The sequence below is a fragment of the Hyla sarda genome, chromosome 5 (genome assembly GCF_029499605.1).
Source record: "Hyla sarda isolate aHylSar1 chromosome 5, aHylSar1.hap1, whole genome shotgun sequence".
NCBI classification, from domain to species: Eukaryota; Metazoa; Chordata; class Amphibia; order Anura; family Hylidae; genus Hyla; species Hyla sarda.
In genome coordinates, this window is record NC_079193.1 from 181,991,289 (window position 1) to 182,017,800 (window position 26,512).

Sequence of the window (26,512 nt, forward strand, 5' to 3'; positions counted from 1 at the left end):
TCTGCCCTAAGTGATGGATCAACACCCACAATGACAAACCCTCCCTGCTAAGTGCTAGGGCAGCATTGTCAAAATAATAAAATACTAAAACAGTAGGAGTCGGAAAACAGCTGGAGGCACACAAACTAACAGAGATACACTAAGACACACACAAATCAATGTCAGTCTAGCCGAGGTCAGCACCAGGAAATAGCGGAGTACAGGAACACTGAGCAGGAGAGTCGTCAAAAAGCCGAGCTAAAGGTCAAAAGCTATAGTCAAAAACACTATAAGATTGCTGGTTACTAAACAAAGGGGGAGATTTATCAAAACCTGTGCAGAGGAAAAGTTGTCCAGTTGCCCATAGCAACCAATCAGATCAGTGGGCAAGTTTACCTCTGCACAGGTTTTGATAGATCTCCCCCAAAGTCTTTCACTGGCAAGAAGCACACTGCAGGTTTAAATAGCCAACTACACAGGTGCGATCTCAGCATGGTCAGCTGACCAGATAGCTAGGGCGTAACCAGCAACCAAGCCATACCAAAGCTCAAAAAAGTTTAACCCTGACATGGACGAGTCATTACACAATAATGATAAATTCTCCACCATGTGTTCCTTATCCCTTCTCCTATACTAGCGCTGTTGCCAAGCTCGCGGGAGTGGAGTCTGGCAAAGTTCCAGGGGGAGATTTATCAAAACTTGCCCAGATGAAAAGTCGCTGAGTTGCCCATAGCAACCAATCATTTTTGAAAAGGCCTCTGAAAAATAAAAGAAGCAATCTGATTGATAAATCTCCCCCCTAATGTTCAGTGAACTGCTTTTTCCCCAAAATTCTGAACAAGAATGGGTTCGCTGAGGTCAGCTCAATCATCTCTAGTTTTGAGGATCTAATTTTCAAGTAATGTTTATCAATTATTAAGAAATTGTTATTTTATTTTGCTAAATCTATAGTAAGGGTTTTTATACAATCTGTCACTGAAGCTTTGCCTTAGCATAATGCTTATATGAAATATAAGTTATATGTAAAGCATCATTGTTCTTACATGTAAAAACATATGTGTACAATTTATTGTACATTGGAAACATAAGCTCCAGGCATATTTGTCCTTACAGTATAATATGTACATGTTTGTGTGAGCTAGGGGAGTTGGCATATCTGGAAAAAAAACTCATGCAAGGGGATTCCTTCAGAAGAAACAGCTACAGTTTAGTATTTGTAATGAGGACAAATGGGAAGAAATTGCCTCATCCTCAATTCAAACTTGGCAATTTCATGCTAGTCTTAACATGCTCCTTGTAATGTAACACAAGTATCAATTTACTTCATGATGAGTGGGTATGCACTTCTATGAAATTCATATCTGGGGGAAGGAAATATTTTAAAAGCCAATAGCGTATACCTTAAAGTAATCAGGAGCAGGGGTTAAAGAGTACCTGTCACTTAACCCCTTAAGGACAATTTTATTTTTACGTTTTCATTTTTTCCTCCTCGCCTTCAAAAAATCATAGCCCTTTATATTTTCATCCACAGACTAGTAAGTATGAGGGCTTGTTTTTTGCTCAACCAGTTGTACGTTGTAATGCCATCACTCACTTTACCATAAAATGTATGGCGCAACCAAAAAAATACTATTTGTGTGGGGAAATTAAAAAGAAAACCCCAATTTAGCAAATTATGGAAGGTTTCGTTTTCACGCCATACAATTTACGGTAAAAATTACCGTAATTACTTCTTTGGGTCAATAAAATTAAAATGATACCCATGATAACATACTTTTCTATTACTGTTGCGCTGAAAAATCGCAAACTTTTTTTAACCAGATTTTTACGTTTAAAATCCCTCTATTTTGAAGACCCATAACTTTTTAATTTTTCCGTATGAGCGGCGGTATGAGGGCAAATTTTTTGCGCCATGATCTGTACTTTTTTATTGATAGCATATTTGCATATATAAAACTTTTAATGCATTTTTTATCAAATTTTTTAAAATAAAATGTTATTAAAAAAGCAGCAATTTTTGACTTTTTTTTATGTTCTCGCCATTCACTGTTTTTTTTTAAAACTTTTTTTACTTTTATTTTTACACTTTAACCTCTTCAGGACACAGGGCGTATGGAGTATGGATACACCCTGCATTCCGAGTCCTTAAAGGGTACCTCTCATCAAAAAAACATTTGATATATCATAGATTAATGTACGCAGAATAACTTTACAATTGCATGTTATTAAAAAATATGCTTCTTTCTATTTAATTTTCCACTTTGAAGAAATGACCACTAGGGGTCTCCCTACCAGTCCTGGCAGCAAGCATTTCAGACTCATGCTGGAGTCCTAAACACTACGAGCTGCCAGTCTGCTTTGTTCACAAAGGAGAACACTCAGAGCTGCCAGCCTGCTTTGTTCACAGCCTGTTTGGCTGTGAACAAAGCAGGCTGGCAGCTCTGAGTGTTTAGGACTCCAGCATGAGTCAGAAATGCTTGCTGACGGGACTGATCAGGAAAAATACAATAGAAAGAAGCATATTTTTCATTAACATGCTATTGTAAAGTTATTCAACATTCATTAATCTAAAATATATCAAAAGTTTATTTGATGAGAGGTACCCTTCAAGGACCGAGGGCGTATCCATACGCCCGTTGGAAATCCGGTCCCCACCGCTAGCCGTGAGGGACCGGAGCCGGATGCCTGCTGAAATCATTCAGCAGGCACCCTGGCACATCACCCAGGGGGATCCTGAGACCCCCCCATGTCGGCGATCAGAGAAAATCGCATGTCAATTCAGACATGCGATTTTCTCCAATTCCGGGCTGATCGGGTCTCTGGTGACCCGATCACCCGGAAAATAGGGCTGATCGGAGCTGTCAGCAACAGCCCCGATCAGCCTAAAGGATAGGAGTGAGGTCGCAAAGCTGCAATCTCCTCCTATCCCCTGCCATTACTCAGAACGGAGTTCTGACCAATGGCAGCGCAGGACAGGGGGTTGCCATGGCAACCCCCCGTTCTGCCCGCCCCTGGATGTCGATTGGCTCTGGGAAGAAGATGGAGGCCGTACCTGCAGGAGAAGATGCCTGGTGACCTGGGATCTTCGCTGGAGCCTGCTGGATCTTTGCTCAGGTAGGGAATCCACAGTGGGGGGGGGGGGGGAATTGAAAGTGAAAGTAAATCTATCTTTACTGTGGCAATCACTAGGGGGGCCAAACTGCAACTCCCAGCATGCCCAGACAGCCAAAGGCTGTCTGGGCATGCTGGGAGTTGTAGTTTTGCCACATCTGGAGGGTCACAGTTTGGAGACCACTGTTACAGTGGTGCCCAAACAGTAGCCCTCCAGATGTTGCCAAACTACAACTCTCAGCATGCTTCGACTGCTCAGGCATGCTGGGAGTTGTAGTTCTGTAACATCTGTCCCTTCAGATTTAGCAATTTTCATGACATTTTTGAAAAAAAGCTAAAGTATGTCCAAAAAGCAAAAGTATGTCCATTTTATGATGCCAACATAAAGTGGACATATTGTATTTGTGAAGAAAAATAAAATGTATTTGGAATATCCATTTTCCTTACAATTAGAGAGCTTGAAAGTTAGAAAAATGCAAAATTTTCAAAATTTTCATAACATTTTGGGATTTTTCACAAAAAAAGGATGCAATTAACACCGAAAATTTACCACCAAAATAAAGTAGAATATGTCACGAAAAAACAATCTCAGAATCAGAATATTCTGTAAAAGCGTTTTCGCGTTATTAATTCGTAAAGTGACAGTGGTCATAATTGCGAAAAAGGGCTCAGTCCTTAAGGTGAAAAAGGGCTGCGTCCTTAAGGGGTTAATAGTCCCCATAGGGGACTATTTATGGCAATCATTTGATTGCTAATACTGATCAGCGTTATCGGTCATCTTCTGCTCTGGTCTGCTCAATCTCAGACCAGAGCAGAATGCACATGTAAGGCAGCGGAGGCAGGTGAGGGGAACTTTGTCTGCTGTTCTGGATGATCGGATCGCCACAGCAGCGCTGCGGGCGATCCAATCATCCATTTTAGTGACCGCACTGCCGCAGATGCTGTGATCTGTATTGATCACGGCATCTGAGGGGTTAATGGTGAACATCCGACCGATCGCAGATGTCCGCCATTACCATCAGGTCCCTGGCTGCTATCAGCAGCCGGGAACTGCCGCGCATGACCAAAGCATCGCTCCGATGCTCGCGGTTATGTATAGGACACAAATGTACGTCCTGGTGCGTTAAGTACCACCTCACCAGGAAGTACATTTATGTCATGCATCGTTAAAGCATTAAAGGAGTTATCCAGGATTAGAAAAACAGAGGTGATTTCTTCCAGGAACAGCATGACCCCTGTCCTCAGGTTGTGTGTAGCATTGTAGCTCAGTTCCATTGAAATGAATGGCGCCAAATTGTAATACCACATATATCCTGAGGACAGGTGTGGTGCTGTTTTTGGAAGAAATTAGTTCTGTTTTTTTTTTTTTTTTTATTCCTGGATATCCCCTTAAAAAAAAAATGTCACATGTCCTAGTGACATGTCAAAATTTTTGATCGGCAGGTTTGGAGTGTTCTCCGTATCGCCAATCAGGAGAACAAGCCAAGAGAAGACTGCACCGCTGCACTATTCTTCCTGCTGTGTGTCATGCTACATAGATTTACATTGCGAGTGTGTCTTGATCCTGTGACACAGAGTGGGAGAGAACACACTGAATGTGAACTTCATCTGGCTCGTTCTTCACACATACCATATCAGCTTTCACTCCAGACTGGTTAGAGTATGGTTAGTTCAGAGTTATCCTCACCTGGGTTGCCAATTGTCCAAAAAAAAATTTTAAAATCACAGAATCTTTTCTACAGATTCTGTGATTTTTAGAGGCTGTTGGTACTTTAGCAGGTCATTTAATTATCAAAATGTTGTAGCCCAGATAATATTTATCAGATAATAATTATCAATGCTCATAATTATTTTATATCAATATATTGACTGATAAACATTTCTTCCTTATAATCTTTACATACATTATGGTTTTCCAATTTGATATACTGCAGCCCAGTGTCCTCAAAGTTGTTGCGTGTTCTCTGCCATAGGCTACCATCTCCTAAGGGAAGTCTCACCAGAGGCTGAGTAAGAGCATACTGTAACCATTCAGCCAATAAAATGGCTCTCTGAAGCTGCAGCATTCTTTACAGACTTCTCTTAGGCTTCATTTTCAGATTTATTCTCTGGGAACTGCTCCATACCTTTAGTTTAGTAATTTTCTCCTCGTTATTAGGCATCCCCTACCTTTCATGAGGCTTCAGCCCCACACTACCACACTTCCCCCTCACTCCTTTTTATATAACTCCCCAGTTTCAACAACAGCAACATCTAGTGACATTTAATTTTACAGTATTAAGTTTTAACAATATTACTCATAATTACATACACATTTTCTTTGAGAAGACAGTGCTATCCCCTAGATAAACACTTTTCAATGTAATTTGGGATCTCAAAGTGGGTTCATTGTACAGACAATAACAAGAAACACAACAGTAAACACATATACAGCACAAACTGTTACATTGGTGAGGGTGGCAACGCTTACACAATCTTCAAGAAAACTGGCCAGAATATCCATAAAGTACTTTGGTGAGTAAGATATTGCTGTGATATCACATTAAGATTTTATATTCCAAATATGTTTTGATTGTAAGATCATACAGTATGTTGCAACTCATTTTTTTTAAGATCATACATACAGTATGCTTTAACTTTAATTTTGTATTTGTACTTGCATTTTAATCTTTTTTGCCACTGTAATTATATTTTTGCAAGACTTTACCCCATGCAATGTATTCTTTATAGGAGCTATTAAAGGGGTACTCCGGCCCTAAGACATCTTATCCCCTATCCAAAGGATAGGGGATAAGATGCCTGACCGCGGGTTGGGGATAAGATGTATTAGGGCCGGAGTACCCCTTTAAAATTAAGATATTGAAAATATTGTACATTGAGGCTGACACAACTGTTCAGTGAATGTGCTCCAACCTTGTGATATATACGTTCTGATAATAACATTTACTTTATCATCTTATGTATGTATATTGCAATGAATATGTTTATCACAACTGATAGGAATGCCATGTGGATAGGGGCCAGTAACAGACCAAACTGAATTGGTAAATACTAAAACTGTTAGTACTAACTGATAGTTATATAAAAAATAATCTAAAACAATAGTAATTAAAATGGTTTGTATGTTTGACTCTGCACCTGTGCACAGTATGAGAGTGGGCAGACAATAAGGAGTTAACAATTGTATTCCTACAGAGCCAGAAGCTGCACAGCCCACTGCACAGGGCAGGCACTGATTGGTCGGGGGGCACTGTCAGTCAGGAGAAGAAGCCGGCTGGCCACGATTAGTAAAGGAAGGGAGAAGCTGCTGCACAGAAACACATGGGGACTTGGTCAGGCAATAGAAAAAGGAATCCTTCTTCTAGACAGAGATCAAGACACCAGCACCAGCTGAAATTCTAACCCTCAGTCCCGAAAGCCACAGGAGCATGATTCATACATTACTGGATCCTTGTAATAAATTCCTATAATTCTAGCATCATACTATGCAAAGAATATATTTTTATCATATCTAAGGGCATTGTAGCCACTGGCACATAAATGAATTGTGCTTCTGTGGCTTCTGTTTCTGAACACTACCACTGATACTTGTCATGCATTGATAAGACTTGCTGTAGAGATAAGGGAGCTGCCTGGTTATTGATAGGGACATTTACACAGTAAATATGGATATGAGAGGTGGCATATACTCCCTGCTTCTTGCACTGGCTTTATGTAAGGTGAGTATCCTTTTCTTCATTTTAGTGCATGTCCCACTACCAATTTTTGAGTTAACTGATAATGTGTACTTTTCTTTCCCATGATGGTGCTCTGAAACACGCCCAGAATGCACCTGTATATGCTGCACAGAGGACATCTAGTGCAGAAGAAAGCCATCGTTTTTCATCTGTGGCACTACACAATGATATTTTGGATTTTACTGAACAAGCCGGTGAGTATCAACCTGTCATTTTTCTGCTCCCAGTGTATTCTCATTATTACACAAGATATGATATTTAAAAGTATTTACAAACTAATATCTCAAAGCACGTGCAAGCCTGAGGAAAAAAAGCCAAATGTAATAAGTAACCATAACATCCTAAAAATTGTCATTTTGTTCTTGTGAAAATCTACAAACTGCATGACTGATGTACTGTCGTTAGATTGACAAACAGACCTACCTTTTATACATTCAATGTAAATTAAGACATGTCTAACAAAGCTTCTTCCATCATTGATGATACCAAGCATGCTGTGGACAATTGTTATGTCTATGACCAGTTTAAGAAGACAAGTGTGTGATATGCTGATACATTAGCCATGGGCATCAGCTGGCCAGATTTGCTAGGGCGGCTGTAATTATAACGCAGTAGGTGGCCAAGATGAAAGTAAGGAAATTCTTTTGAGCAAATACTTAGCACTTCTCTTAATGTGACCTGTCAATTATTTGAGGACAGCTCAGCTTTTGTGAGAGCCTGACTGACTCCTGACAGTAGTTGCTGTAGTAACATTCTGGGATTGCTGCCAAGGCGACATTTATTTTTGCATAATGATGTATCTGTCTGTCATGTATCTGTCTGACAGTCTAATAGATATCACTATTTGATTTGCTTTTTCACTGCCAAAACTGTTCACAACATGAGAGTCTTCAATTCTGTTGGCATGTTGTGGTTTCTTTAGGGTACACATAGGTAGAGAAGGTCCTGTATTAATATTGTTGGCTATAAAAAAAAATGTGCCGGTCTGTGTGTCATATTTTTCAAACGTATGACACTTATCAATGTTTTGAGTTGATAAATATTTTGTATCTGAAAATGAAATATGTTTCTTTATGTTTGCCTCAATGTGGGTTGTGTATGCATTTGAAAGTGTTCTGTATAAATTACAACAGATGCATTTTATTATACATTGTCTGCGAAGTTTATATTTAGCATAAAATATGATAGGGCACTTGGTTTTCTTAAATGAGAGCAGCCTAAACGTACTGTATGTTGCGGTGTAATTCAGTATGATGTACATTAGTTATCAACACTAGAGGGCGCTCGCTGAATAAGACTTGGCAACTTTTTCATTTCATACAAAGACACCTAAGGTCCATCCTATCATTTCTGCTTTATGCTTAATAGGGGTAAAATGTAGCTGTCTTAGACTGGTTAAAACAGCACATTTAGGGACAAACTTTTTTCTCCGTCACAACTGCAGTAAGATTGTAAAGAGAATATGAGTATAGAGGAAAGTTTTATTCTTTCTACTATTTTATGATCAGATTTTGGTTTTGGAAAGAAAAACGTATGCTGCAATGATTCAGATTGAGCGAAGATAAGGAGTTGTTATGTGAATAAATAGGAGAAAACAAGTAAATGGGCCAGATGCTAAGGAATATACTGAATTAATAAAACCATGCTTAATTATAGAGTAGGTCATGCTGTGCAGCTGCATGAACTGTATATATCATTTGGTTCCTTGTTACAGTTATTATAAACTGGTGATTTATGTATTTCAGGAGGCATACTTCTGACAAATTAAAAACACACACATATATATATATATATATATATATCTTATGTCTGTTAATAATGTACTAGTTTGTTTATTAAGATATCAGGCTTCATGGCCTTAGATTCCTTCTCACCTCCTGCTGAAGGTTCATGCCCCTTATCTAGTTGGCATGATTCCTATGTAATGAATAACTTTTACTTCATGGGGACTGCCTTTTATGTTTATCTGGTCAATGATTTAGAAGAAGCTGTGGGTTTGTTTAGATCCAAAATATAAACTAACTTACGTAATTTATAGTGGAAATGGGTTACATAATATGCATTAGTTTACTCCAAAAATTCGTACCCTCTAAAAGGTAACATTTATTAAATATCGATTGAAAACCAAGAGTAATCAGCATAGCATAGCGTATCATGAGGCATGTGATCTACAAAATAGAGGTGAGGTAGCAAAAACTCATATATTGGATCACCTGAGATACAAAAAAGTGAGTATAAATGAAATTAGATACTTCAAATATAACATGTAAATATTAACTCATGTTTTTGAAGGAGTGATGGACATGCGTCTTCTTGGTAGTGTATGAAACTGAAGTGGGGATAAATGGATTATAACATCCCATAGTATTGGTAACGCAATTCTATCCCTAATATAAAGCTCCTACAGGTAAGCCTTTCCCTGCCTAACAGTGGAGGAGGCGCTCCCACTTCAAAACGACGGCTGTCCGCTCCCTAACTCATATATCCCTAGAAGGTTTAAAGATAAACCCCCTATGATGATGCATCATCATACCTCACTACTAATATTGTATGCAGATACACAGATAGCAAAGAAAAATAGAATTAATCACCACTGGGAGAGAAAAATAGTCTTATAACCTCCTGTAGGAAATATACAATATAGACATGAAGTTCACATAGTCTCTAATCTCACTAGTGGGTGCATGCATATACATCAGATAACAAAAACAAAAAAATATCAATAATATAAGAGATACATAGTCTCATGACCTCATAAAATGGATACAAGGTTCACATAACCTCTAACCCCTTCGTGTTTCCCCTCAGGAATGAGGGGGTTCCTCAGGAGGTTTTGTGAAGTCATAGCTGAAAAAACCTTTATTATCCTACATATGGAGGTGGAAACCAAACGATACAGGATATACATCATTGTTCCACAACCCACATATGTAGGGGTACATGTATGTCAGATGCATGCCAAAGAAAGAATTACAGTAACCAGTATTTATATCTAAAGTGCCGTACAAATTAGCTCACATGATGTATATAAATTAACTCATATGATGTATACTCCGTGTAACCGCATGGTGTGACGTCTAGTTCCGTCCTACTCCTGGAATTCTGATCTCGAAAGTGACGTAGAGCTCATGCGCACATGATCCATGTGCTTCACCGCTTGAAGTGCAAAATCCATGCGCTTCACTGCTATGGAACGCAAGGTCTCCAGGTCACATGCGCAGAAAGAGTCACCTGTCGTAGAATCTTTGTTTGCGTTCCGGGGAACTGGAACGCATAGATCATATCTGGGCACGATTGCAAGGAGGGCGCGTGCGCAGCCTAGAGAGTTACTTCTATAGTAACCTCTGCGCATGTGACCTGGAGACCTTGCATTCCATAGCGGTGAAGCGCATGGATCTATGTGCATGAGCTCTACGTCACTTCTGGCATCAGAATTCCTGGAGTAGGACGGAAGTATACACCACACGGTTACACGGAGTATACATCATGCGCGTTAATTTATATAAATCATGTGAGCTAATTTGTATGGCACTTTAGATACTTGTTACTGTCGATCTTTCTTTGGCATGCATCTGACATACATGTACCCCTACATATGTGGGTTGTGGAACAACGATGTACATCCTGTAATGTTTGGTTTCCACCTCCATATGTAGGATTATAAAAAATTTTCAGCTATGACTTCACAAAACCTCCTGAGGAAGCCCGGTAATCATTCTAATCTGGGGGGAAACACGTAGGGCAGCGGTCTTCAAACTGTGGCCCTCCAGATGTTGCAAAACTACAACTCCCAGCTTGCCCGGACAGCCAACAGCTGTCCTAGCATGCTGGGAATTGTAGTTTTGTAACATCTGGAGGGCCACAGTTTGAAGACCACTGACGTAGGGGTTAGAGGTTATGTGAACCTTGTATCCATTTTATGAGGTCATGAGACTATGTATCTCTTATATTATTGATAATTTTTTGTTTTTGTTATCTGATGTATATGCATGCACCCACTAGTGAGATTAGAGACTATGTGAACCTTATGTCTATATTGTATATTTCCTACAGGAGTTTATAAGACTATTTTTCTCTCACAGTGGTGATTAATTCTATTTTTCTTTGCTATCTGTGAATCTGCATACAATATTAGTAGTGAGGTATGATGATGCATCATCATAGGGGGTTTATCTTTAAACCTTCTAGGGATATATGAGTTAGGGAGTGGACAGCCGTCGTTTTGAAGTGGGAGCGCCTCCTCCACTGTTAGTCAAGGATAGGCTTACCTGTAGGAGCTTTATATTAGGGATAGAATTGCGTTACCAATACTATGGAATGTTATAATCCATTTATCCCCACTTCAGCTTCATAGACTACCAAGAAGACGCATGTCCATCACTCCTTCAAAAACGTGAGTTAATATTTACGTTATAAGTGAAGTATCTAATTTCATTTATACTCACTTTTTTTGTATCTCAGGGATCCAATATATGGGTTTTTGCTACCTCACCTCTATTTTGTATATCACATGCCTCATGATATGCTATGTCCATAATGTATAAAAACTCATTTTGTAGAAACAATATGGAGAATTTCTATATTTAACATTAATAGCATGGTTATGGCATGTACTGTATATATAAAATACTAAGTAGTTTGCAACATCGAGGGATGATAAGGGAGATGCATACAGCCTTTCTGCAGCATAAAGGAGGTGCTATCATAAGGATGTAGAACTGCACTTGAAGGTCAGAACTGAAATTTCAACCACTAATATCTGAGAAAAGAAGAAAATGACTCCCTTTCTCTGGAACAGAGTGTGACTCCGAATTCAATGTTCACTGCATCACTAAGCTGAGGCCACAATGAATCTATGCATACAACTGACAAAGATGTATAATGATAACCATCTAGTAGCATGTTGGACCTTCTTTGGCCTTTAAAACCACAGCAACTTATGGCATATATTCCTCTAAGTGTTATAAGGCTGGGTTCACATATGTCTGGCATCCGGTATAGGTGAACTCATCCTTGATCTCGACAAGTTGTCATCAGTTGTACAGCATCCGGCGTCCATTGTTTTAGGACGGCGGACAGGGGAACACAACAAGCTGCGTTCCCCTGTCCAGTGCTTTCCGGTGTGTCCAACCATCTGGCATCAAAATTGAGATGCAAAATGATTGTGAACTGTCCCATTCAAATGAATGGGATCAGTTCTAGCATCAGTTTCGCTCCGATGTAGGCCAAAGGGAAGCTATACCGGATGCCTGATATATGTAAACCCAGCCTAAGCATGCTGCAGAAATATTGTCCCATGCAGAAAGGAAAGCTTCTCAAGGTACCTCAAATTCTCAAATTATATGGAGGTACTGAAAGCCAATTCAACCTTCTAAATATGCTTTATAAAATGATGATCTCTCACACCTATACATCACAGACCAGTATTTTGCGACGTAAATAATACTAACTTCGCAATGTGAGTATCAAATGGGTTTGTAGACTGCCCTTTTTACTAACCGCTGGTATTACTGATAATGCCCATTTTTTATTTCCCACATAATTATGTTTGACTTGTGTTTCTCCTGTTATTGCATTTCTTTTTCAAAGAATACAATATTGTTAAGGCATATGAAGTGGACAGAGATGGGAATTACATCACACATGAAATTAGCCATAGTCATAGACGCAAAAGATCCGTAGAAATGGGACCTGTTCATCTCAAGATTCATGGATTTGGAAATGATCTGCATATGGAATTAAAATCTGCCAAAAATTTAATGGCTCCAGGATTTACAGTTCAAACATTTAGAGATGGAAGGACCAAGTCTACAGAAGTTTACTCATCTCATGACTTCTGCTTTTATCAAGGAACTCTGCTAAACGATGAGAACTCAACAGTAGCACTTTCAACGTGCAATGGCCTGGTAAGTAAGTCATGTGTAGTAAACAAAAATGTTACTTCTCGAGGTTTAATGTCATATTTCTATGATACTCCAAATTACACTATAGCAAAATATTTCATTAGGTTTACACTCATTGTCAGGTATTTCAAGTCTGGCATTTGGATGGCAGATTTTATGAGGATTGTTGATACAGTAGCTCAATGTTCTTTTTTTGTTATTGTAGTGGCCTAGTATGGGAGTTGTTACCCCGTACCCTTACTGCCCTGTTAGGCAGCCTCCCTGCAGTTTCCCCTGGGCCCCCCTGCATCTGTTCTACTATATATATTATCCCCTATATTATGTATATAAGAATGTTATATCTTTAAGAAAGGTTAACATGTGATCACCAGTTGTCATGTGAGTTGTCATGTGATTGTTACCCAAGTATCAGTGACCAGGTGACTTAACCCCTTAACAACAATAGACGTAAATGTACATCATGATGACGTGGTACTTAGTGCACCATGATGTACATTTACGCGCCACCATGATTGCGAGCACCGGAGTGGTGCTCGCGTCATGCCCGGCTTGCTACTTGCTATCAGCAGCCAGGGACCAGCTGGTAATGGCGGAAATCCGCGATTGCGTGGATGTCCACCATTAACCTCTCAGATGCCGTGATCAAATCGCCCACAGCGCTGCCGCGGTGATCCAGTCACCCAGCATGGCGGCCAGAGGTACCCTCACCTGGCTAGAGCTGTCTCCCGGGGTCTTCTGCTCTGGTCTGAGATCGAGCAGACCAGAGCAGAAGATGACCGATAATACTGAGCAGTGCTATGTCTTATACATAGCACTGAACAGTATTAGCAAACAACTGATTGCTAAGAATAGTCCCCTATGGGGACATAAAAAGTGTAAAAAAAAAAATGTTAAATGAAAAAGTAAAAACATTTGAAAATCCCCTCCCCCAATAAAAAAGTAAAACGTCACTTTTTCCCATTTTACTCCCCAAAAAGCGTAAAACAAATAATTAATACACATATTTGGTATTGCCGCATGCATAAATGTCTGAACTATTAAAATATATTGTTAATTATCCCGTACGGTGAACGGCGTAAACGTTAATTTTTTTTAAAAAGTCCAAAATTGCTGCTTTTTTGTCACATTTTATCCCCAAAAAAATTATTAAAAAATTTATAAAAAGTAAAACCTAAGAAAAAGTGGTACTGATAAATACAATAGATTATGGTGCAAAAAATTGAGCCCTCATATCGCCCCATATGCAGAAAAATTTGAAAGTTATCGGTGGTCAAAATAGGGCAATTTCAAACATACTAATTTAGTTAATTTTGGTTTGAGATTTTTTTTAAGCGGTGCAATTATAGAAAAGCATATAATCATGGTATCATTTTAATCGTATTGACCCACAGAATAAAGAAAACATGTCATTTTTACCGGAAAGTGTACAGCGTGAAAACAAAACCTTCCAAAGTTTGCTAAATTGCAGTTTCCTTTTCAATTTTCCCACATAAATAATATTTGTTTGGTTGCGCCGTACATTTTATGGTAAAATAAGTGATGTAATTACAAAATACAATTGGTGACGCAAAAAACAATCAATCAAACAAACAAACAAACAAACAAGCAAACAAATCAACTGGTGCCAGAAAGTTAAACAGATTTGTAAATTAATTCTATTAAAAATCTTAATCCTTCCAGTACTTATTAGCTGCTGAATACTGCAGAGGAAATTATTTTCTTTTTGGAACACAGTGCTCTCTGCTGAATCACGAGCACAGTGCTCTTTGCTGACATCTCTGTCCATTTTAGGAACTGACCAGAGCAGCATATGTTTGCTATGGGGATTTTTTCCTACTCTGGACAGTTCTTAAAATGGACAGAGATGTCAGCAGAGAGCACTGTGCTCGTGATGTCAGCAGAGAGCTCTGTGTTCCAAAAAGAAAATAATTTCTTCTGTAGTATTCAGCAGCTAATAAGTACTGAAAGGATTAAGATTTTTTAATAGAAGTAATTTACAAATTTGTTTAACTTTCTTGCACCAATTGATTTAAAGAAAAAAAAAGTTTTCCACCGGAGTACCCCCTTAAAGGGTGACCAACGGGACCCCACCAGAGTCTCCCCCATAAAAGCCCTGGGAGAAGTCTCTTCTCTCTCTTTGTTCCTGATTCTTTGCTGAGGTGAGGCGAGCCTAAGAGTGTGTCTGGAGTCATAGGAGGTCTCAAGTCAAGTCTGCAGCCACAAGCTACAAGTAAGCTAAAGTCAAAGTCAAGTCAGTCACTGTCATCTGTTGTCAAGTCAACGTGGCCTGCACTAAATTTTCCAAAACCACTGCAAGTCCCAGCAAGCCCTCAAGATCTCTGAAGTCACTGATCCCCTCCGTGGGCCTGGCTACACTGTATAGACTGCACCATCTGTCACTCAGTAAAGCTACCATTGTCCGTAACTTTGCATCAAAGTCATTATTGCCCTTGTGCCTAGCCCAGGATCCAGAGGTATACCTTCGTGTGGTATTGAGGATAAACCATGCCCTGGCATCACGAATACAAGGGGTTAATGCCATCTGCCCCTAGGGTAATTCCATCTGCCCTGTCTCACACCCCATACCACGTCATCAACTAACCTAAATAATATAAAGGTATTTAACTGGACTCAAGATGTATAAAAATGTAAACCCCTTAACGGCATAGGAAGTAAATGTATGCCCTGGTGTCCTGGTACTTAATGCACCAGGAACAACATTTATGCCCTGTACACGAGCCTCACTTCCGAGCGGTGCTCGCATCATGCATGGCAGGTCCTGGCTGCTGTCAGCAGCTAGGAAATTGCTGGCAATGGCGGACATCATCTATAGCGCTGATGTCCACCAATAACCCCTTAGATGCTGTGATCAATACAGATCATAGCGTTTGTGGCAATGCGGGCATTTAAATGGACGATCAGATTGCCAGCGGCACGGCCATCCAAGATGAAAGCCAGAGGTCCCCTCACCTGCATCTGCCGCTCTCCCGGTGTCTTCTGCTCTGGTCTGTCATCGAGTAGACCAGAGAAGTAGATCGCTGATAATACTGATCAGTGTTATGCCTATGCATAGCACTGGTCAGTATCAGCAATCTAAAGATTGCTATATATGTAGTCCCCTATGGTGACATAAAAAAAAGTTCGTAAATATGTGAAAAAGCTCCTCCCCCCAATAAAAATTTAAATTCCCACTTTTTCCTATTTTAACCCAAAAAGTGAAAAACAAAACAAAAAAAACATATTTGGTATCGCCGCATGCGTAAATGTCCGTACTATTAAAATATACTGTTAATGATCCCATATAGTGGACGGCATAAACATAAAAAAAAACTTGCCTTTGCCCTCATACAGCCCTGTATACGGAAAAATGAGAAAGTTATAGGTGGTCAAATAGTGATTTTAAACATACTAATTTTGTTTAAAAAGTTCAAAATTTCAAAGCAGTACAGTAATAGAAACAGGGGTGTAAACATGGGTATCATGATGTAAACATGGGTATCATTTTAATCATATTGACCCACAAAATAAAGAAAATGTCATTTTTACCGTACAGTGAAACCTTCCAAAATTTGCAAAATGCAGGTTTTTTTTCAATTTTCTCATACAAATGATATTTTTTTGGTTGTGCCATATATTTTATGGTAAAATGAGTGATGCCATTACAAAGGACAAGTGGTTGCGCAAAAAACAAGCCCTCATATGGGTCTATAAATGGAAATATAAAAGAGTTATGATTTTTAGAAGACAAGGAGTGTTCTTTATGCCAAAATGGGCTGGGTCCTTAAAGGGGTACTCCGCCCCTATACATATTATCCCCTATCCAAAGGATAGGGGATAAGATGTCAGATCGCCGCGGTTCCGCTGCTGGGGAGCCCCAGGCAGTGGCGTTGCGACCCGGGTGCGGGGGGTGCGGACCGCACCGGGTGACACCAACCTAATGGGGTGACACCGACCCCCCCCCCCAGCACCCCCCCCCCCACAGCTACTCCGACACCCCCCGTCTGTACCCGAATGGCAGCAAACCCCCCCCCCCGCCTTCACCTGCGCTGGTCGTCCATCCGACAGCACTAGGCCCCCCCCCCCCGGCATTCACCTGCGCTGTGCGCCCGTCAGCACCCCCCCCGCCCTTCATCGCCGCTGTGCGCCCGTCCGTCAGCTGCCCCCCGGCCTTCATCGCCGCTGTGCGCCCGTCCGTCAGCACCACCGCATGGGACATCAGTGACGTCACTCGCAGGGCGCCAGGAGAGAAGGAGCGCTGCGCTGGATGGGTGAGTGTGTGTGTCTGTCTCTCTGTCTGTCGCTATCTCTGTCTATGTGTGACTGTCTGTGTGTAACTCTGTGTGTGTGTGTGTGTATGTATGTGACTGTGTGTAACTCTGTGTGTGTGTGTGTGTGTGTGTGAGTGTATGTGACTGTATGTGTGTGTTGCATGGGGACCCAGGAGCGCTACACCCCTGCCCACAATCATTTCTAGTGTGCCAAGTATGCCTGTGTGTGTGTTTGTGTGTGTGTGTCTCTCTGTGTTGTATGTGTTTTTTTTTTTTCGTTTTTTTTTTTGGGGGGGGGGGGGGGGTTAAACAGCGATCTAATGTGGGGAGACTTTGACCCATTGTGGGGAACCTGCAAGGGAACCTGCGGCCTAATGTGGGGCAACTACTACCAAATGTGCGGAGTCTATGCTACCTAGTGTGGGGATTCTATGCTACCTAATGTGGGGAGTCTATGCTACCCCTAATGTGGGGGAAATGCTACCTAATGTGGGGAATCTGTGCTACCAAATGTGGGGAGTATATGCTACCTAATGTGGGGAATCTGTGCTACCGAATGTGAGGAATCTATGCTACCTAATGTGGGGAAACTGCTACCTAATGTGGGGAATCTGTGCTACCTAATGTGGGGAAATTACTACCTAATGTGGGGGAACACGTACCAAATGTGGGGAATCTATGCTGCCTAATGTGGGGAAAATATTCTACCTAATGTGGGGGAACTGCTGCCTACCTAAAGTGGGGGAACTGCTGCCTACCTAATGCTCCCCCCCTGGCAGTAGCACCCTCATCATCCACCAGCAATACCCCCCCCCCCAGCAGTAGCACCTCCATCAGCAGATCCTGATGGTGGATGATGGCGGTGCTCCTGCCAGGAGGATGATCCTGCGCATGGATGATGGGGGTGATACTGCCAGGGGGGATGGCCAGTTGCACCCTCATCATCCTCCAGCAACACCCTCCCAGTAGTAGCACCCCCATCATCCACTAGCAACACCACCAAAAACCCCCTCCCGTGGTAATAGCATCAGCTAATGGATGTTGAGGGGTGTTACTGCGGTTGTTGTATTATATTCAGAGGGTGCACTGTATGGCAACGTTAAATTCAGAGGGCGCAGTTTGTGGTAGTATTATATTCAGAGGGTACAGTGGGTGGTAGTATTATATTCAGGGGTACAGTGTGTGGCGGTATTATATTCAGGGGTACAGTATGTGGTAGATTTATATTCAGAGGGTACAGTATGTGATGGTATTATATTCAGAATGTACAGTGTGTGGTAGTATTATATTCAGAGGGTAAAGTGTGTGGCGGTATTATATTCAGGGGTACAGTACGTGGTAGATTTATATTCAGAGTGTACAGAATGTGTTGGTATATTCAGAGGGTACAGTATGTGGCAGATTTATATTCAGAGTGTACAGTATGTGTTGGTATTATATTCAGAATGTACAGTGTGTGTGGTAGTATTATATTCAGTGGGTATGGTGTATGGAAGGTTTATAATCAAAGAGTATAGTGTATAGTAGTATTATATTTAGAGGATACAGTGTCTGGCAGGTTAATAATAATACTTGTTTTCATATAGAGGATGAGAATGCGCTGACATAGTGAGGAGACGTTTGGGCGTCACATTCTACAGACAGAAGTTTTAGCTGGACCAGGCGGTATGTTCTATCTGAATAAGATAAGGAAAGACTATAGAGAAGATGTCACCTGTAGTCACTGATATCATTGTACATTCTCCTCTCTGTGTCCTATCAGAGCTGTAGTCACTTGTAAGTTCTACAGTTATGGTGAGTGAAACTACAACTCCCGGCATAACCTTACCACTGCATAAAGGGGTACTCTACTGGAAAACATTTTTTTTTTATCAATTGGTGCTACAAAGTTAAACAGATTTGTAAATTACTTCTATTTAAAAATCTTAATCCTTCCAGTACTTATTAGCTGCTGTATAAGTGATTCACAGGAAGTTCTTTTCTTTTTTAATTTATTTTCTGTCTTACCACAGTGCTCTGTGCTGACACCTCTGTCCATGTCAAGAACTGTCCATGGTAGGAGCAAATCCCCATAGCAAACCTGTCCTGCTCTGGACAGTTCCTGACATGGACAGAGGTGTCAGCAAATAGCACTGTGGTCAGACTGGAAAGAACTACACAACTTTCTGTGGAGCATACAGCAGCTGATAAGTACTGTAAGGATTAAGATTTTAAATAGAAGTAATTTAAAAATCTGTTTAACTTTCTGGCACCAGTTGATATAAAAGTAAATGTTTTCCAATGGAGTACCCCTTTAAGTAATTCTGGGAGCTGTATATTTAAATGGTGAAAACTTCTTTAACACTTTCCTATTCTGTGGCAACTGGTATATCTGATTATTATACTGGAATTTCTCACAATGCGCTACAACAGTGGTGTCTGTCACAACAGGCTAAAAACTTACTGAGGGGGGGGGGGAGGTATGGAGGTGACACCATTTTCTACCGCACCGGGTGACACCAGCCCTAGCAACGCCACTGGCCCCAGGATCCCCGCTGCGGCACTGCGCTATCATTACAGCACAGAGCGAGTTCGCTGTGCACGTAATGACATGCAATACAGGGGCCGGAGCATCGTTACGTCACGGCTCTGCACCTCGTGACGTCACGGCCCGCCCCTTTCAATACAAGTCTATGGGAGGGGGCACGGCAGTCGTCACACCCCCTGCCATAGACTTGCATTAAATGGACGGGCCGTGATGTCACGAGGGGCGGAGCCATGACGTCACGCGGCTCTGTCCCCTGTATCGCCCGTCATTACGCACAGAGCGAACTCACTCTGTGCTGTAATGATAGCGCAGTGCCGCAGCGGGGATCCCCGGGTTCCCCAGCAGCGGCACCGCGGCGATCTGACATCTTATCCACTATCCTTTGGATAGGGGATAAGATGTCTAGGGGCGGAGTACCCCTTTAAGGGGTTTAACAGCTAATACAAGTTGAATTATGTGTGCTTCATATTGTATTATTATTTAGTCAACCATATAGCAATAATTTTATTGCCATAGAACAAACTCCTAAAACAGCTAATACAAGTTGACTTCATAAATAAATTGGGTAATTGTATAGGTTATCATCATGCAGATCCGCAGCTTGTGTGTCAGGTGATATCAGGCAAGTCATGTAATCAAAGGGAGCATGGCTGTGCTGCAATGCGTGGGGAGACCAATGTGTACAAGGGAAATAAGTCACCTCCCACCTTGAAATAAGGATCTTGGGAATTGTATTTTTAGGGAGGCCATGGAGACCAGTTCCCAAAAACAAGCCAGCAGCGTGAGTAGAGACACAGGACACGGCCATTTACCACCAACACAAGCACAGATCATTGGCAAGCATGTCCATTACTGTATGACAGTTAATTATAAAAGTCACCTTATGGTGGATAGCCCCTTTAAGAAATATCGGCTGTTGGTGATATACGTAAGCATGGGCCCAAAGCTTGGGAGAGTCTGGGTTCTTTGTGTTGTGCTCCAAAATTCCTTCCTAGTCCTGGAACAAATACTAACCCATTAAAGCATTTCTTCCATGACAGGACTAGTACTTTATATCCAACCCCTATAATTTTAACTTAATAACTGTAATTCCCATCAAAGAAATTGTGCAGTTTATGAAAAAAAAGAACAAACACATTATGACCCCTTTGTTCTAAGCATTGGTGGAGGTCCTACTGATTGGAACCCCACTGCTTATATGTTGGTGGTTTTTCTAATCACTATAGCATTAATTCAGATGTTAGTATATCATTGCATAAGATCACTTTAAAGTATATCCATACTATCCTGTCTTATTAAATATTACCAATGAAGAATGCACATGTCTATGGAATAAGTCTGTTTGAGCAAGGTTCTTTGGAACTAAAACATTTTAAGCTCAAACTTGTCCAGTAAAGTAAATTTGGATTTCAAATTCAGTGGAATGTCATAAACTATTGTCAGAAATTTGGTTACATTGGCACCATGTAATAGAGTCTGCAACTATTTAGCTTATTTAGCTTCTGGCAAACCCTTGTACCTCTTATTTCTAGCAATTGGTGCACAAAATACTTACTGAACAAAAGTTTTTCTGATATACAGTGGGGCAAAAAAGTATTTAGTCAGCCACCAATTGTTCAAGTTCTCCCACTTAAAAAGATGAGAGGCCTGTAATTTTCATCATAGGTATACCTCAACTATGAGAGACATAATAAGAAAAAAACCATAAAAGAACATTGTCTGATTTTTAAAGAATGTATTTGCAAATTATGGTGGAAAATAAGTATTTGGTCAATAACAAAAGTTCATCTCAATACTTTGTTATATACCCTTTGTTGGCAATGACAGAGGTCAAATGTTTTCTGTAAGTCTTCACAAGGTTTTCACACACAGTTGCTGGTATTTTGGCACATTCCTCCATGCAGATCTACTCTAGAGCAGTGATGTTTTGGGTCTGTCGCTGGGCAACACAGACTTCCCACTCCCTCCAAAGGTTTTCTATGGGGTTCAGATCTGGAGACTGGCTAGGCCACTCCAGGAACTTGATATGCTTCTTATGAGGCCACTTCTTTGTTGCCCGGTCGGTGTGTTTGGGACCATTGTCATGCTGAAAGACCCGGCCATGTTTCATCTTCAATGCCCTTGCTGATGGAAGGAGGTTTTCACTCAAAATCTCACGATACATGGCCCCATTCATTCTTTCCTTTACACGGATCAATTGTCCTGGTCCCTTAGCAGAAAAACCTCCCCAAAGCATGATGTTTCCACCCCCATGCTTCACAGTAGGTATGGTGTTCTTTGGATGCAACTCAGCATTCTTTCTCCTCCAAACACAACGAGTTGAGTTTTTACCGAAAAGTTCTACTTTGGTTTCATCTGACCATATGATATTCTCCCAATACTCTTCTGAATCATCCAAATGCTCTCTAGCAAACTTCAGATGGGCCCAGACATATACTGGCTTAAGCAGGGGGACATGTCATGCACTGCATGATTTGAGTCCCTGGCGGCGTAGTGTGTGACTGATGGTAGCCTTTGTTACTTTGGTCCCAGCTCTCAGCAGGTCATTCACTAGGTCCCAACATGTGGTTTTGCTCACTATTCTTGTCATCATTTTGACACCACGGGGTGAGATCTTGAGTGGAGCCCCAGATCGAGGGAGATGATCAGTGGTCTTGTATGTCTTCCATTTTCTAATAATTGCTCCCACAGTTGATTTCTTCCCACCAAGCTGCCTGCCTTGCAGATTCAGTCTTCCCAGCCTGGTGCAGGTCTACCATTTTGTTTCTGGTGTCCTTCGACAGCATCTTTGTTTTGGCCATAGTGGAGTTTGGAGTGTGACTATTTGAGGTTGTGGACAGGTGTCTTTTATACTGATAACAAGTTCAAACATGTGCCAGTAATACAGGTAACGAGTGGAAGACAGAGGGGACTCTTAAAGAAGAAGTTACAGGTCTGTGAGAGCCAGAAATCTTGCTTGTTTGTAGGTGACCAAGGGGGAGATTTATCAAAACCCGTCCAGAGGAAAAGTTGCTAAATTGCTCATAGCAACCAATTAGATTGCTTCTTTCAGAGGCCTTTTCAAAAATGAAAGAAGCGATCTGATTGGTTGCTATGGGCAACTTAGCAACTTTTCCTCTGGAAAGGTTTTGATAAATCTGCCTCCAAATACTTATTTTCCACCAAAATTTGCAAATAAATTCTTTGAAAATCAGACAATGTGTTTTTATGGATTTTTTCTCTCATAATGATGAAAATTACAGGCCTCTCTCATCTTTTTAAGTGGGAGAATTTGCACAATTGGTGGCTGACTAAATACCTTTTTTCCCCACTGTATTTCTATTATAAAGATTGAAACATTCTACTCACATATCTCAAAGGCAGCTTATAGTTGACCTTTCTGGTTTAAAATCATACTACAATACTAGCCTAAGCATTATTCACCTATTCCATGCACACTACTGTTCTTTAGTAAACTCTAGAAATACATTACAAACATAGATTTACTTTGAAGTCAACAAGCTTGGCACATAAGAATACATATACAAATATTAACTTCCCATACTTTGCATCTAGCACATATTTCATATCCAAAAACAAGAATAAGTTATACATCTGTGGTCAATATAATTGCTATGAAGGGCTTAGGCTTTTCATCCAATAACAGTCAGGATGATGAATTATAACATAACAGGAACTCACAGTACTTATTGGAATGTATCAATAGAAACAGAGAAACCTAATGTGGTCATTTAGACAAGTGGAAATGGAACACAAAACATACATCACAACATTTTATGGGGAGATTTATCACTGTTTGTTTAGCTGCACACACTTTCAAAACTTAGCAGGCTCAGTTTAGGTGTACATATAGTTCATTCATCCAAATTAACACGCGGTTTGATAAATTTGGAGAACATACTTGTGTGGGATGTTTGCTGTTGTAAGCAAGTTTTGTAAGTGAACAGATTGCTGGTATTGGTTTGCGACATTCGGAGCCCTCTGCAAAAAAATTGACCACATTAAAAAGTCACAAATAATAATTCATTATCAATTTATTTCACAAAGGACAAAATTGTTCAAGGAAGCAAGTTTGTCAAAAATCACTTCATCCAATAAAATTGCAAAACTGTTGATTTTGCACCTTTTCTTTAACAATAATCCAAAAGATCCCAAGATAGGAATCACAAATACCTCATTTTCCCTACTTTAAGACTTTTATTTTACTTTAACTTTTATTTTGATCTTAAAACATTATAGTAGCATAGCACAATTAAAATACCAATATCACTGGAATGCTCATGTATATATGTATGAAACGCTTCCTTCACTGTATCAGTTTTCCTATATACAGGTGATACGTAAAGTGTGCAACAGTAATAACGGCTTATGATTGTGCAGAGCCCACAATCACTTAACATTTCGCTCAACAGAGCTTCATCAAAGGTCTAGGCTAGTTGTTGGTGGACTCCAGCCATAAGCCGCTATCACGGTACACATTCTGTATCCCCTCTATATAGAAAAACTGATACAGCGAAAGAAGTGTTTTGTACACATGAGCATTCCAGCGTTATTGGTATTTTAATTGTGTTGTGCCACTATTTTGTTTTAATATCTGAATAAAAGTTATGTCTTACAATAGTGGAAACATAGGGTATTAGTGATCCCTATCTTGGAATATTGTGAATTAGTGAATTGGAAACTTACCTTAGACCCACTGGGGTACCTTTTTTTTATTTTTATTTTTTTATTTGTTTGTTGTTTTAAACAATAAAAGATGATGTGCAAGGTTTAATGCTGCAGATTTGTTTTTAATCATTGTGTTTAATCATTTAGTTTATATTGCACTCTGTAGCTTCAAATCCTGTGCATCAAATATGCGGAGGATACTGTACGTGTGGATACATCCTAAATAATTTTTTATTAATAACTATAAAAAGCTATATTTTTCATTGTTAAGGTACATGATCATATTGCAGTTATGTGTGGTTTTTAATTTAGACATCATAAATATCTCTTCAAGCACGTGGCTCACAAGGGAAAGCTGGCATGGCAATCCACTATACTATGTCTAGCAATTTCCCTGGTGTGAGACAATTAATTTAGTAGCTAAATCTGTACTGTCTGCTCTGTTCAATGGTTTAATGCCCATGTTTATGATGTCCTGTAGTCACTGCTGGATGCCTTGAGTCGAAAGAAAAATATACATGATTGGATAAAAGGAATAGGAGAATAAAACCAATGTCATACAGTAACCATTCTACTTATTTATTTAAAGGACCATTTGTTCTAGGACTTCTGCTTTGTTCTTGATGGTCATTATAAATAGCTGGCATCTGACAGCCTCTTAATATTTTGTGATAGGCAGCCTCATTAAAAGGGATTGTCTCATTCAGCAGGCATCCCATGACAATGCTTGGGGGTATCCTCATACCGGCGATTACAGGTCATACAGGTCTCCAGTGACCAGGAAAATAAGGGGGATCGGGCTGTACAAGACACCCCCCGATCCTCCTAAAGGGATAGGAGTGAGGTGCCAGGGGTGCCACCCCTCTTATACCTTATATTGGTCAGTCAGAAGCAACCTACCAATAGCAGATCGGGGGCGGGGGGTTAAACTTCGGTTCCCCCGCTTTGCCCACCCACGGTAGTCCAGACAGAGCGGGGGAACTTTCCTGCAACCGGTGCCAGCGGATGTCCCGTACCATAGGCGGCGGGAGGTCCTTGGTGGTGCGATGGCGGCAATGAGGTGCGGCGATGTTGTCTGGCAACATCTGGAGGGCCAGTTTGGAGACCACTATGAAGTGGTCTCTAAACTGTAGCCCTCCAGATGTTGAAAAGCTACAACTCCCACCATGCCCAGACAGCTGTTTGATGTTTGGGCACGCTGGGATTTGTAGTTTTGCAAGATTTGGAGGGCTGCAGTTTGGAGATCACTGTACAGTGAACTCTAAACTGTGGCCCTCTAGATCTTGCAAAACTACAACTCCCATCATGCATGAACAGCAAACGGCTGTCTCAGCATGCTGGGAGTTGTAGTTGCATGCCTCCAGCTGTTGTATAACTACATCTCTTAGCTTGCCCTTTGGCGAACAGTACATGCTGGGAGTTGTAGTTTTGCAACAGCTGGAGGCACACTGGTTGGACAATGCTAGAGATGAGCGAACTTTTGAAAAATTTGATTCGGCCAATTCGCTGAATTTTTTTGAAAAAATGTAATTTGATCCGGATTTATTCGCGGCAAATCTATATTAAAAACAACTATTTCTGGACTACAGAGAGCCTCAATAGGGGTGTAGAACACTTTGCTTTGTTTTAACACACATATGGAGTGTGCTGGGGTAGTGAAATAATACTGTTATTCAGTATGACATGCAGATTACAAGCATTGCTTTTAGAATCACTGTTGCAGAGCGGCACAGTGGTTGAATGACACAGCGTGGAGGTGTTGGCAGCATGAGGAGAACATATAGTGGCTAAATGACACAGCGTGGAGATGTTGGCCGCATGAGGAGACCAGATAGTGGCTGAATGACACAGCGTGGATGTGGCTGAAGCATGAGGAGACCATAAAGTGGCTGAATGACACTACGTGGAGGTTTTGGCAGCATGAGGAGACCATATAGTTGCTGAATGACACAGCCTTGAGCTGGCAGCAGCATGAGTAGACACTAGGGCTTCACAATCCCTAAGATTAAAAGATGAATTTTTAAATTTAAATTGAAGATTTATGGTAGCTAGTGCTACCATAAAAATTTTCAGGCCCAGGCCCAGCAGCATCAGTAAACCATATATTGGCTGAATGACACAGCCTGGAGGTGGCGGAATCATGAGGAGACCATATAGTGTCTGAATGGCGCAGCCTGAAGTTGTCAGAAGCATGAGGAGACAATTAAAATTTAAGATTTTTAAATAGAAATTTAAGATTTTGAAATTGAAATTGAGGATTTTGAAATTGAAATTTTAACTCCTAAGTTTTAGTGTCCCAGGCACCAGCGTGGGGGTACA

General features: G+C 40.7%; 1 protein-coding gene across 1 annotated transcript in view; it reads left to right on the forward strand.

Moving 5' to 3' along the window:
• The first annotated feature begins 6,440 nt into the window (after positions 1 to 6,440).
• The window catches only part of ADAMTS16 (ADAM metallopeptidase with thrombospondin type 1 motif 16), a 263,619-nt gene continuing 243,547 nt past the window's right edge, over positions 6,441 to 26,512 (forward strand). The window contains exons 1-3 of the mRNA XM_056520819.1: positions 6,441 to 6,809; positions 6,916 to 7,021; positions 12,417 to 12,733. Coding sequence (XP_056376794.1) covers positions 6,756 to 6,809; positions 6,916 to 7,021; positions 12,417 to 12,733 — 477 coding nt within the window. The 5' untranslated portion in view covers positions 6,441 to 6,755. The remainder of the gene's footprint in view (positions 6,810 to 6,915; positions 7,022 to 12,416; positions 12,734 to 26,512) is intronic.